This window comes from Acomys minous (genome assembly GCF_964271855.1).
Source record: "Acomys minous genome assembly, chromosome: 15".
Lineage (NCBI taxonomy): Eukaryota > Metazoa > Chordata > Mammalia > Rodentia > Muridae > Acomys > Acomys minous.
This window is the reverse complement of record NC_140497.1, coordinates 87,947,682-87,962,163: the sequence shown is the minus strand read 5'-3', so window position 1 is coordinate 87,962,163 and position 14,482 is coordinate 87,947,682. Positions and strand designations below refer to the sequence as shown.

The window sequence follows — 14,482 nt, the reverse complement described above, 5'->3', positions numbered from 1 at the left end:
CTGTCCTGCTGAAACTTGTCTAGAAATTGTTTAGCTGTCCTTGGCTTATGCAGCGCGGCTGAAATTCAATCCGCAGAATTTATAGACTCAGGCGCTCACTGTCAATGGCCACTCACAATGACTAATCTCAGGCCTGACTAGCTTTTGCTTTGTTTTGACTTCCTTAAGGTAGTCTGTCCTACTGTGGCCCAGCAGTGCCCTACTGCCGCTATAATAAACTACCAGAGACCTCGTCACTGGAGATGCAGAAGCGTCTTGTTACACGGCTTAGGCTTCTGACACAGCTCTAATGAGACTAAAATCATAGTACTGGCGAGGATATGCTCCTTGCTGGTGGATGTAGAAGGGCGTTTGTATGCCCTTGCCTTTTCCCGCCTCTAAAAGGCATCCACCCAAGGATGTTAGACCATTACAAATTTATAAATCCATAATTAAAATAATCTGAGAGGTCCTAATCAGAAGCATACCTACTGGCAAAACAAAGCGGCGAGAAATGCTTTAATAATGTCACCAAGCTCGCTTTTCTTCACCACTGGCGTCCTCTAACCCTAGCCCCACCTGCTATGTGGTTGGTCAGCAGGGGTTTGCTGCTGAGAGAGACCGGGAAGGCAGCGTCATGAGGAGCGCCTTCTCCAAGTTCCACGGAGACCGGAGCACAGGTATTCTTCAGTCGTCACTATTATATCCTCCGAAAACGCTCAGTAAGCAGTTTAAATCTATTTGCTCCTGGAGCCAAATGAGAGAAGGATTGCCCGGATAGAGAAGCTGAATAATTCAGTCCTCTCTTGGGAGAAGACAATGTTAGTCTCTGGAATCTGTACATTTGCTGAGCGGCGGCATCATCACCGCTGTCTCCACTTCTCTGTCAGTATAGGTTTCGGTGTTACCACATGAAAGTGGTTTTTTTCAGATTCTTGAAAGAAATGATAAGAAGTACAAATGATGACGTGCATAATGTAAAGATTATCACTTTATCATCGCGCAAGTCATTCAGCTTCCTGCCCTGCCCTCGATGAGGCCTGGGGAAAGAGGAGCGAGGCTGCTATTTGAACGCTTCGAGCTTTGTTAGCATTACTAAATGATTCTTCAACAACCGTAAAGTCCGTCCATAAAGGTAAACAACAAACATGAATATAAAATACGGAGTTGGAGGGATGGTTCAGTGGCTAATACCATTTGCTGCTCAGTTCCCAGCATCCGTATGGTAATTCATACAGCCATTGTAACTTCCGTTCCAAAGGATCTGACACCCTCTTCTGACCCTCACAGTCACCAGGCACACATACGGGGCACATACATGCATACATGGAGAAAACACTCACACATAAATAAAATAGATACCTTTTTAAAGCATAGAAAAAAATTTTTTTTTCTAATGCTGGCTTTGGTTTGCTTTCTTTCACTGTTGGTTGGATAGTGTAATTCTTTCTCTCTCCTCCCTCTCCCCCTCCTTCTCCTGTTCCTCCTCTTCCTCCTCCTCCTGTTCCTTCTCCTTCTCCTTCTTTGAAAAAGTTTCCCACCATTCACAAATATTTCACTTAAAAATATATAGAACCCAGAGACTATACTCTCTACCCAAGTTCCTTTGGTATTGATTCTAAACTTATTAGCCTAGGTCTAATTTATTGGTGGAAATCAGCATAATTTTCTTATCATGTAGCAAGATCTATAGGGATGTCTGCTGCTGCTGCCCACCTTTAGGTACAGTGGAACCACCCAAAGCTTTCTGTTTCTGATTCTGAAGAAGTGGGTACAAGCAGCAGCCAACAGTAACATGTAGCCCTCATGCTTATGTCAAAATTAAACTTGCTAGATCTTATAGAGCAGGAGATAAACTTTCCTTTGTTCTGGCTCCTTTAATTTTAATACCTTTATCTGGGGGTGCATAGCTCAATGGAGTCCCCCGAATTCCGTATTACCTCAATGCATATTTGCTTTACCCATTTACATCAGGCATATCTGATCAGCAAGCACTTGCGTTTTAGCCGATGCTGTTTAATCACCTTATGATACAGCGAGAAAGCAAATGCTCCTGGAGATTAAATAACTTGGCAGAGGTATTTGGTTAGTTAGTGGCAGCAAGCCAGAGTCTAAATCCAAGTAGTCTGGCTTTCTGTAAGAGGCACTATATTCATTTCACTGCTTTTTCGTTCTTTTTTATCAGAGCCCAAGGATTGTGTGAGGAGCTGGTGTATTTCCTTAAGCTTTAAAAGCTGCATCACGGGCGCTTATGATTTTTATTTGCACTCCAAGTTTCAAAATACCATTAACAGATTAAGCATTTTACCACTAGCTATTTCGGGGTGTGTACTGCTCCCTCGCCTTTTCTCTACCTTCTCGATGTTCATAGAGCTGGTGGGGAGGGGGGAGATGACAAAATCACTTTGGAAGGTGGGTGGTGGAGTTCCAGGAGGGAGCAGCTCTTCTTCCAGGAGAAGGGCACGAGCGAGTTCAGGAGATTCCCTCTAGGGTTCATCAAGCCAATGCTACAGAGCTGTAAGGTTGGCAAAGATCATCTTAGAACTTGTTCATCCTTCATTCAATTTTATTAATAAACAGCTTGAATACTCTTTTTTTGTTCACCCCGGACTAAAAAACTGCTCATGTTACAGGGGTGTCTTTAAAACAACAACAACCCCCCAATGAAACAAACAAACAAACAAACAAACAAACACACTGACAATTTCATAGGGGTAAGTGGATAACACTTCTCGTAGAAGTCAAAGGTTATGAAATGACAATTCCAGCATCAGATGTAGGGTACCTGCCTATAAGCTTTGGTCAGGTAGCCCCAGAAGCTGCCATAACATTACAGGCTATTGCCTAATCCCTTGTTTTGCAAGACTCTGTTGCTAAGGACACCATCAGGTGGGTTGCAGGACACTGAGAAATCATACTGGATCTGTGCTAGAAGTTTCTCACTGCTGGCTAGCTATCATGGTGCTGAGGAATGCAATATAAGCAACTGGGGGGTGGGGAGCAGGCACCAAAGTTCCTATGGACCCCAAGAGCCACACCTCTCTGGCAAGGCACAGCCACTGTAGTAGCATGACACTTATGGGAGCATCCATGCACTTTCTGATTATATCTGAGGTCTGTTCCACGGCATGGAACTCATTCCTAGTGCTATAAAGCTGGCCAAGAGGCAGCAGTGGAGGAAGCCATGGGTTCAGGAGGAGAACCTACCGCTGCTGTTTTGCTAAAATGACACTTTGTTAAACCTTACTCTCTTCTGCAGTATTTACACATGAAGCCTTATCTCTTAATTGTTCAGTACAGAAATCTCTCAAGGTTGAACAAGGGACTGCTCAAACATCAGTTGGAAGAAAGAGCAATTATGAGAGTTAAAGAAAAAAAAATCCTCTCTAGAAGAGCTCTAATTTGAAAACTGGCACATTTTATGTGCGAACCACTTGGCTCATATTAAGTCTTATGTTTTTGTTTTGTTTGGTTTGGTTTGGTTTGATTTTTTGAGACAGGGTTTCTCTGTGTAGCCTTGGCTGTGCTAGACTCGCTTTGTAGACCAGGCTGGCCTCGAACTCACAGCAATCCACCTGCCTCTGCCTCCCAAGTGCTGGGATTAAAGGCGTGTACCACCATGCCCGGCTATAAGTCTTATGTTGAAAGTACCCTACATTCTGTACTTCTTTCCCTTACTCAGACCCCTAGGTTTCTTCTTCTTCTTCTTTTTTTTTTTTAATATTTTATTTAATTTTAACTCATGTGCATTGGTGTTAGTTAGGGTGTCAGATTTTGGAATTCCAGACAGTTGTAAGCTGCCATGTGGTTGCTGGGAATTGAACCCGGGTCCTTTGGAAGAGCAGGCGGTGCTCTTAACCACTGAGCCATCTCTCCAGCCCACCCCTAGGTTTCTTAATGAACATGAAGGATCCAGAGTGTCTAAGAAAATAACAAGACGGAGTGCTCGCCATGCGATCATGAGAACCGAAGTACAATTGGCACACGCCTATAATCCCAGCATGCCTGTTCTAGGGGGACGATGATGACGATGACGATGACGATGACGACGACGACGACGACGGGGACATGGGGATTACTGGAACTGGATGACTTCCAGCATACCCAGGAAAACAGAAATCTCAGATTCAGGGAGAGACTCATCCTCAAATAATTGAATGGAGAGTGACAGAAGACACTGAGACTCTTCTGACCTCTGTCTGCCCACACATATGTACACACACTCACACAGTCATGCACACACACTAAGGTAAATTAAAAAAAAAAAAAGTAACCACTAACCAAAGATTACAGGGGGAAAAGTCAACTCAAGGAAGCGACAGTGAACAGGCAACAGAAATCCCTCCTTTATAGTTAAATTTCTGTGACTTGGCATAATGCAGATGTTCCCCTTATCAACCATTCAAGAGGAGTGTTAATAGAAACCATTTTTGGTTTTTACGAATAGATCTCTGGTGCTTGCTGCCTGCTAATCTAGCTGAGATAAGGTGGATTCTGGGTTCAGAGAGACACCCTGTCTCAAAGGAACAAGGCAGAGTCAGAAGAGAACACCCGACGGTATTTGGGCGCTTAGAAAAGAAAACATTGTCACCACTTTACTGACTGTGATGTCAACTGGGTAGGTCTCCAAGATAAGCTCACAGGCCCGATGTTCAATGTGAAGTGCCATTGAACTCACACATCTTTATCAACAGCCCACTCCCTTGAGCACAATGTTGGTGCAGATTGTCTGTTTTGAGTTTTGCTGTTTTCCCCCCTGCATGGCTATAGGCCTCAACAATTCTGTTTGAAGAGAAACTAGCCAGAGAGGGTATGAATAATGCATTACTTCTTGTATCTGTTATGCTCATAAAATAACAGACAACACAGTTTACCTTTAAAGTCCAGAGAACACTGTTAGGAATAGCTTTATTGCGATATAATACACATATTATACAATTTATTCTGGACATGAGTCCAATCCTTCCTACTAACATTTGTTGATGGGCTATTAAGTCTCAGGCAACAAACACATATTGTTGCATTTAATCTTCACTAAAAACAAAAACAAAACAAAACAACAACTCCTTAATGGGGGCCAGAGGTACAACTCAGGTGGTAGAGCGTCTACACAGCCAGCATGAAATCCTAGGCTTGACACCCAGCACTGCAGAAATATCCCGGCACTGCGGAGGTGGAAGCAGAAAGATCAGAGAAGTTCAAGGTCACCCTCTGTTACACTACAAACCTAGAATACATGAGATCCTTTTGGGGGAAAAATATAATAAAAAGATTTTTTGTTGTTGTCTTGTTTTTGTTTTGTTTTAAGTCTAGGTTGGCAATTTAGCTCAGCAGGTTTAATCATGACTACCCAAATTTGGTCTCCCGGACCCACATAGTGGAAAGAATTAACTGATTCCTGCAAATTGACCTGTGATCTCCACAACAGGCTGTTGTGTGCACACACTCAACTCATATACAGAAAATAAGTGCAATGTAAAAAAGTTAAGTATCCTTTAAGTATTATATTACTCAAATTTGTAAACAGATTAAGTGTTGGCAACTAGAGGTCCCAAGTCATGTGTGTATGTGTGTACAGCATATTTTTTGTTTGTCATGTTGTCTCTCTTTGGAAACTTACTTTGTTCTCCTTCATAGAGTGGGGGGGGGGCAGCAGAGGGAGGAGGAGGGGGCGAGTAATAACACTTTGAGAATGCCCATAGTCAGAAAAACTCAGTTTTATAATCTATCAGGAGTCGTCAAATAACATAAGAAATAGCAGTAAATGGAAATTACTTTTACACTATCATTGAGGTTGCAGTAATACAAAAAGAGTCCTGCGTAGAAACAAGCACTCACAATACTGGCTCACCCATAGTGTGACCCCAGTATACAATTGTCCTTGTTTGCTTTCTAACGTTCTAACCAAATGCAACCAGAGGAGGAAAGGGTTTGAGTGGCTTGCGGGGTCGAGGTGGGGGCTGGGGGTGGGCTTTGGAGCCAAAGCGGAAGCTTAAGACAGGAACCCCAAGACAGAAACTGAAGCAGAGTCCGTAGTGAACTGTGGTTTATTGGCTTGCTTCTTATGGCTTGTGCAGCTTGTTTTCTTACACAACTCAGTACTTGCCCACAGAGGGCTTCCCACATCGATCATATAACACAAGAAAACGCCCCCATTGACTTGCCTGCTTTCCTCTCTGAGGCCGGTCATTAAAAACAGCTTTCCAGTAACAGCGCTACTTTCCCTTAGAAGGGGTCAACACTTCCTGCTAATGCGGCCACACCCATACTGCATTCCCAGTAAGTAAACTAGGAGGCGTTGAAAATGGAAGACCATTTAATTTATCACATACTGCTATTCTGGGGTGGCTATCTTCATTCTTGGGAACAGTAGTTTTGCCACAATTAATTTGGAAACATTAGACACAAGTATAGAAATTAAAACTTATGTGCACACACAGGAAAAAAAATATATAAAGAAGTCAGTTTCAGCTCATACAGAGATCATTTCTTAATCCAGTCTTTCACGGAGGTAATGAGTTTTTGGGATTTGGAACCTGGGTGATAAACCTCGCAGATCCAGTTGCCGTGTGACCTTGCCATTTGATTTTTAAGAGGCTCACATTTCCCCCGTTTGTAACTGTTGGGTTCAAATGCAGCTTGTATTATCGAGTCAAACTTCAGAAATATACACCATGAACATTAATCTAGGGAAATGCTAATTTGACACCAATGAGGTTTCTCCCATGTTTTAAAATCCCTTTTTAGTACCTGGCCTTATTCAATACATCTTTCGCTGCCTGTTCACCTAGAAACTGGGACGTGTTTTGCACTGCAGCTACGGGTGTGCATGTGTGTGTCCGCGCGCGCCAGGAGGCGTCACAAAGAGCCTATAAGAGGTCTGAGAGGTCCCTACGGTGAGCAGGAATGGAGAACTGGGAGGAACCTAGGAAGGGCACTGCGCCCAGTCCTTTGGTTTCAGAGCGGTCTTTGTGCCAATATTCAGTGGGCTTGGGCTCTGCGGCTGGAAAGGAAAAGTCCTAAGTCACGGATCTGCGCGCTTTCTGCCATGTCTCCGCCGGCCCCGCCCTCCAGCGGGAGTGAACCCGCAAACATGGGCTTGGAAGCGGCTGCGGCAAGAGTGAGTCCAGCAGGGCGAGGAGAGACCGGCCATGGCAAAGCCGGGGAAGGGAAGCACCGCGCCCGGCGAGAACCGAGCAAATGCTGAGGTCTGGGGCGGCGGAGGACTCGCCGGGATGCTGAGCGCGCGGGGAATCGGAGTGGGCAGCAGAGCGCAGGCGCGCCCACACTGCGCCCGCCGCGCCTCCGCGCCGGGCCACGCCCCCCCCCCCCCCCGCTCACCCCGCCCTCGCGTCCTATTTGGTACGGACCTGCCGGCGGGGCGGGGCCGAGGACGCCATTCCCACAATGCTCCGGGGCGTGCCGCCGCCGTCGCTGCCGCCTCCGCTGCCGCTAGTGGAAGAAGATGGCGGAAGGCGGAGCGGCGGACCTGGACACCCAGCGTTCTGACATCCTGACGCTGCTCAAAACCTCGCTCCGGAAAGGGGACACCTGGTAGGGAACCGGGTCGCGGTGGCCGAGGTGGCCCGAGGCGGGCGGAGGGCTGGGCGGGAGCCTCGGGCTGGTGTCTCGGGTTGGTGACAGGTGCGGACAGGTCCGGCGGCGGCAGCCCGGGCAGCAGATTTTGGGGGCAAAGGTTGGACCGGCGCAGAGGGCCGGGGCTCGCGGTGGGCGGTGCGCGCCCGGAGCTGCGCGGAAGCGGCGGCTGTGGCTCGCGGGGCTCCCGGTCCTCCTCCCTCCGGCAGAGCCGCTCCCACCTCGGGCCTTCCCAGAGAGAGAGGGTGCAGCCTTTCGGCGTGAGTCGGACACTGTTTTTGACAGATCCCGGTCCCGCCGCTCCACCCTGTTCGCGGCGCTTCTCGGGTCATTCCCTGGCCCGTCTTTGTCGGCACCCAAGTTCCCCATTATTCTGATTCTTGTAGTCTTCCGGGACTCGTGCTTCAGGATGTTTGCGGCGGGTACCACACAGGTGGTCTGTGTCAGGGCCCCACTTAAAAGGAAACCCCTAATTTCCACTTCCTTGTCAAGAGGAGGGAGCCTTGTTAGGGACCTTGGGCTTGATGAGAGACACCACGTGGTCCTGTGCTTTGCCCCTGGCTTGATAGAAGCCGGCAGCGTTTCTGCTTAGAAGTGCAGCCCTTCCCTCCGCTTTAAAGGATAACGTAGGCCTGCAAAAAGTAGATAAGTCCACGTAAAGCTCAAGAAGCTTGCTAATATTCAAACTGGTAAAATACCAAAAGACGTACTGTACTGAAATATTAGAGGGATCATGTAGACATTTTAATCCTTGTCAGCCAAAGCAGTTGACTTACAGAATCATTTAAATATGTGGATGTGTAGTGTTCTAGGGTCAGGACCCCCGTGTGCCTGTTAGTTACTTTTTAAAAAGTTCCTTTCCCTTCCCTCGGTCGCCATACCGGGTGATCTATAGCTTCCCATGTGATTATCGTTCAGGCACTCCAGTGTGGCTTAGTGGAAAGAGACTTAGACCTGACTTAATTCAGAGTCCCACCCCCCACCTTGCAGTGTGCCTTTGAAGCAAATTCATCCAAGCCCTTGCAACTCAGTATCCCCATCTGTTAAATGGACAATAACAATGTTATTGTACTTGGTCTCTATTGATTCGGTTAACTGTCTTGAAAGTCTATATTCACAAAGCACTACGTTTTAGTAATCTTAATTAAGTGCCGTGGGGTTGGAATCATTTTCAAGTAAGCTAAATAGGCCACAGCTTGGAGACGTGAGTTTGACCACGTTAATTGTGGCTTGTAATGCTGCAAACAGTTTCTGTAATTAAGACCCTATATGATTTAAAACACTCTTGTTGTGTTACGTCATTTCAGTGGCTTGTTGCTTATATTCTCATCTTCCTACCGTTTTGATTACTGAGGAAAAATGGGCAATCCCTAGAGCACCTATGTTTTATTTGGCCTAGAGTCTTAAAGATAGATTCAGGTTTACAGCTTGTTCTCTCTTGTATATTGAGGATTTAAAAAAACCCCACTAATTTACTGTTTCATACAAATATAAATATGGCTCCTTTATTGCTTCGTACGCATATAAACATGGCTATCTATAAAATATAGATGTGTTAAAAATGTGGATGTTTTTGCGTGCTGAGTAATATCCTGTAAGTTGGTGTTGACGCTGAAGTATGATTTAAGAAATATGTGTATTGTGGACACTAAACTTCTTATAATGTTGGGTACCTTTCAAGTGAGTACCTTTTTCTCAACACAGTTACTGCAAGGCTGTCGAATGTCGAAATTCATATTCGAGTCATTACAGTGCCTTAATTTCAAGAAGGAAACTGAAGGCCAGTTTTTAGGCAGCAACTGAATGTACAAGTTTTATCTTCCTGGAAATGTTCTTTTTTTTTTTTTTTTTTTGTAAATCACTACTTCTCACCCTTCCTAATTCTGTGACCCTTCAATACAGTTCTTCATGCTGTCGTGATCCCCCCCCCCATAAAATTATTTTTGTTGCTACTTTATAACCGTAATTTTGCTACTCTTATGACTCATGAAGTAAATATCTGTGTTTTCCAGTGGTCTGAGGCAACCCTAGTGAAAAGTCATTCTGTAGATCCCTGGGTGTCTCACAGGTTGAGAGCCACTGGTGTAAATGATAAAGAAATGCAAGAGCAACATGATATTAGGAATTTGCAGAAACCATTTGGATGCATGAGGCAGTTCACGCATAAACTGGGAGGTGAAACCTGTCCCTACCCCCAAAAGAAACTGTGAAACCAAAGTTTGTTTCAGTCTTGTGGAGAACAGTTTGGAAGGCACAACTTGATAACGAGTTTATGAGTTCTAAATTGGTAGGAACATTTAATTATAATTTAGTTGTTGGACTTGTTTTGAAATTTAGATTTTCTTTTAAGTACTTAAAACAACAACAAGACAGTCGTTCAGATTGGTGATTACCCATTCTGGGTTATTTAGGCAAATTCTGTCATTTTTATAGCTGGCCATGGGCAAATGGGACATTACCTTGGCATGAGCATTTGCTCATCTCTAAAAAGCTGATGGCTGATGAGCTACTAAGAAAACAAAAACAGGTTTTCCATAATCTTGAATCTTAGTACAGATTTTTGAAATTAAGTCAGATGTTTTAAATTAGCTCTTGAGCACTTTGCTTATGGGATTCCTCACGGTGGTAACTATCTCAAGTACCTAGGAAAACAGGGATTCGGCATGGATACCCATTTGTTTATTTGCAAGTGAGGGATTTTTAGCACAAATTGAGTACACAATCTGAGATGAAGAGAAACATTCTTTATAGGATATTAGATTTGTAGTAAGAAGTGCGTTAACATTGGTACAAGAGTTACACCTATGGAAAAGGTGACACTCATCCACATAGGGGAAAACACTAGTCTCTAGTGGTGCTTGTTAGTCTGTTTCAATTCTGACAAAGCGGCCAGAAAATCAGGAACAAAGTTAAATTAGAAGTTAGGAATTACAGAAAAAGAATTGAGGAACTAAAGTTTAGTTTAGGATGAATTACAGACACCTTCAAAGTCCATGTGGTGAGAGTTTCCTGGTAAGATGAGGAGAATGTGCTTAATTACTTGTAAGCTCTTTAGGAACCTAAGGAATGGGAGTTGAATGAAGGACAGGGAAAGTTACTGGTTGGAGAATGTTCCTTTTTGAGAGTTTTTTCTAAATAGACCTGTTATGAGTAGATGTGTAACGATACATCATCAAAGTCATTTTCAGGTTTTACTAAATTGTGTCTGCCAATCATTTTCAGTCATTGTATTTAATAATAAATGTGTAGGTAGTCAAATTAGCTGTGTTGCTTGCTGTATTAGACAACCCCTGGTAAGTCTAGACTTGAAGGAACTGCAGAGTAACCTGACTTTGTGTTTAGACATTTCGCATGTCTGTAATATTTTTGTTTCACTGCATTTCCAAAGAACCTCTTCAGCGCTGTTGGGCAGGAGACTCTCAGTGCTTAGCGCTTCCCTCCGTTCCTTCACCTAGGAACCTGTGGGACTGACTAACTCAACAGGACAATTCGTCACTAAAGACCCCACTGACATCAGTTCCCAAGTTCTTACCCGCGCAGGAAGTTTGTTTGCCACCAAGTGGTCATATATGGTGTCACTTACAGGAAATGAAAATAGAAAGCAAAACTTTTACAATATTGGCATAGTAGCAAAAATTAAAATAGAAAGTCGTCACATATTATTTTAGATGCTGAAAATAGTAGAGCAGCAAGTTTACATCCTTTAACTCCTGATTACAAGCTTCTTAGTGAGCCAAGGATTAGTGAGTCCTTTTTGGCAAGGTCTAGAGGTATTCAGTGATTTATTTCATGACAGTTAGGCTTCTCATTTCCCCCAAAACACGCAGCTTCCCATTAGTACGTTTAAAACACCCAATGACTTATTTTTATTTATTTATTTATTTTTTTGGTTTTTCGAGACAGGGTCTCTCTGTGTAGCCTTGGCTGGCCTAGACTCACTTTGTAGACCAAGCTGGCTTCAAACTCACAGCGATCCGCCTGCTTCTGCCTCCCAAGTGCTGGGATTAAAGGCGTGCGCCACCACCGCCCGGCCCCCAATGACTTATTTTTGCGAAGTGGTTTTGTGACAGTCACTATTCTTGCTGTATAGTTATTCTAAATAAGAAAATATTAGCTTGTGAAGCCATAGCCTACAGTTTTACATTTCAGAACACTTACATGCCCAGGTGCTGCTGCAAGTGTATGTTGACTTAATTACTCATTGCTAAAATTTAGAGAACTGCTGTTGCTATTCACCTTGGACAGAATAGGAGCCCTAGACCCAGACCGTCACACAACATTTGGAATTTGACCATAAGTAGTTTGGATCTTAGGTTCACAGCCATAAATCACTGTGATAAACTGCCTCTTGTTTTTAGAGATTTATTTAAAATAGTTCTACTTTAAGGAGAAAAAGAGACTATATTTTTCCCTCTTTAGAGAAAGCCGATTTTATGCTTAGCAACAGAATTCTTGCATTATCCTCCACTTGTCTCTTCTGGTGGTTCTGTTTATATGTGACGGGGTGTACAGGAGATCCTAGCATCTTGCCTCTGGACATTGGCAGGCAAGTAACTGAGTATATGGAGCAGTTGTCATTTTGGTTGAAAACTCCTGAGACAAAATTATATATGATTACTATTGATACAGGCTTTTGAATTTTAATGATCAGTAATGATAAATTTATATTAGAAGTTATAAGGCCCATTCTCACTGATTTACAGAGATAGCACAACAAACGTGGTAGTAAAGTCTTGTAGTGTAGATTATTTTGTTTTAGTATTCTGTCCGTATTTTAAAAGCATTTGCTTATTGCCACACACGCATTAAATTCTTTTGAACAGCCTAACATTTGAAATGTAGTTTATGATCCATAGTTACCAACTAAAATTTTTTTGGTACTGTTTTAATGTATTTGTCATGTCAAAAACACTTTTAGGAGAATGGGAGGTGGGGGCATAACCATGTTGACACCACGTGAGTGTTCTAAAGATCCGACAGGCCTCATGGCACCACAGCTACTGAGCAGTCTGTGGTACTGTCTTCATCCTTGGATATGTCTCTTTTATTATGAATTTAAAATGATTCTTTTCCCACCTGGAAAATCACTTTATTGTTAACCATATTAGTTGCATTATTGGAAGTTAAGTCTAAACTGGTGGACATGTGGGCAGAGAAATAAAAGGGGCTTCTTAAAAACAATTGATAAAGCTGGGCGTGGTGGCGCACGCCTTTAATCCCAGCACTCCGGAGGCAGAGACAGGCAGATCACTGTGAGTTCGAGGCCAGCCTGGTCTACAAAGCGGGTCTAGGACAGCCAAGCCTACACAGAGAGACCCTGTCTCGAAAAACTTAAAAAAAAATTTTTTTTGATATAGGCTGAATCTAAACATCTTAGTTGATCCTTAAAATAAGTCCAGAAAATGTATTTATATTTTTTCCTATAGGTGAGGAATTAATTGGCTTGTGAAGTGGTTCAGATGATACCACTGCACATGAACCTTTATTGACTTGCTTAGTTTGTGCCAGCCACTATTTCAAAAGTCTTCGTACTTGCTCTTAACTTCATTGGATTTTTGAGCTTGTTTAAATACCTGGCTGTAATTCTAAAATCATAGGTACTATCATCTTCTCCTTAGTATTAATAATTTGATAATGTTACTACTTGAATGTAATTCAGACAGCGTCTATTGTGTTTTCTTCCAAATTCTCAGATATAGAAAATTTCACATTGCTAGGGTTTTTGTCTGTTTTCCCTTCAGGAGTGTCATTCCAACTTGTCCTTTCTGTTTTCATTTATTCATTCATTTCATTACCATTTATTCTACAATCTGTGTCTTACTTATTCCCCTGAAGTTATTTCTTTACACTTTCTTATCTAGTCTTTAAATGGAAAATGACTAAATCCTTAAATGTTATCTAGTTCAAACAAACAAATCACTATTAAAGAAACCTCAATTTTTAATACACATTATAGTATGTAAGGAAGGGATCCAGAATTGCTCTTTGGGAATAAATTCAGATTGTGAAATAAGGTAGAAAATCTCTTTAAGTGGTGGTGGTGCACGCCTTTAATCCCAGCACTTGGGAGGCAGAGGCAGGTGGATCACCGTGAGTTTGAGGCCAGCCTGGTCTACAAAGCAAGTCCAGGATAGTCAAGGCCACACAGAGAAACCCTGTCACAAACAAACAAACAAACAAACAAACAAATAAAAAACCCCAACACACAAAAACGAATTTATAATTTGTGTTTGATTACTGTTTGTAATGCCTTCCAGCACTAAGATTTACTTGGGCTTGTTTGCTTATTTTTTATTCACAAGAGTGAATGCAAGCATGTGCATTTTTTAAGTGCACATGGAGGTCAGAGAACAACCTTGGCTGTTGGGCCTTGCCTTCCACCTTAAAATGGGTGGTTCATCTCTGCATGTGTCAGGCTGGCCAGCCCATGGCTTCCTGGAATTCTATTGTCTCTACCTCCTCCCTCCAGTGCGCCTCTGAGAATGAACACACACACCCCTCAGACCACACAAGATAGTGAACTGTCCCCCCTAGTGTCCCTCATGGGTTCTCCACAGCTCTCCAGCAGAAAGGAGAATGTTGGACGGTAGGAGAGCTAAAAATACTAACTGCCCTTTCTCCTGTCTGCCAGCTTGACAGACCCAGGTTCTAGAGGGATATTTCTCCACTGTTACTGAAAATTGTTTAGCAGAAGCACCCACAACAGTGTGGGTGAAATAAAGCCCCAGAGGCTCTCACAGACACCCCCAAGAGTATCTTTAAGGCTAGACTACTTTAAGTTATAGCGACGATTATATCAAAGCCAGGGATGGTCAAGACAAAGTTAATTACTTCCATGAAAAGAGGAACAGGGTCTTTTATTTTTGCAAAAGATAATTTATTTGATAATTTGGGTTTATTTTTCTTT

At 43.2% G+C, this 14,482-nt stretch overlaps 1 protein-coding gene across 4 annotated transcripts in view; it reads left to right on the top strand.

Annotated features, from left to right (window-relative positions):
- Positions 1–7,350: 7,350 nt before the first annotated feature.
- Positions 7,351–14,482, top strand: part of USP15 (ubiquitin specific peptidase 15) — a 93,365-nt gene continuing 86,233 nt past the window's right edge. For 3 of the 4 annotated variants that reach the window (XM_084760225.1, XM_084760224.1, XM_084760229.1), the window contains exon 1: positions 7,353–7,533. In XM_084760225.1, coding sequence (XP_084616351.1) covers positions 7,445–7,533 — 89 coding nt within the window. In that variant the 5' untranslated portion in view covers positions 7,353–7,444. Of the gene's footprint in view, positions 7,534–14,482 lie in introns of all 4 variants that reach the window. The other variant, XM_084760228.1, reaches the window with a different exon arrangement.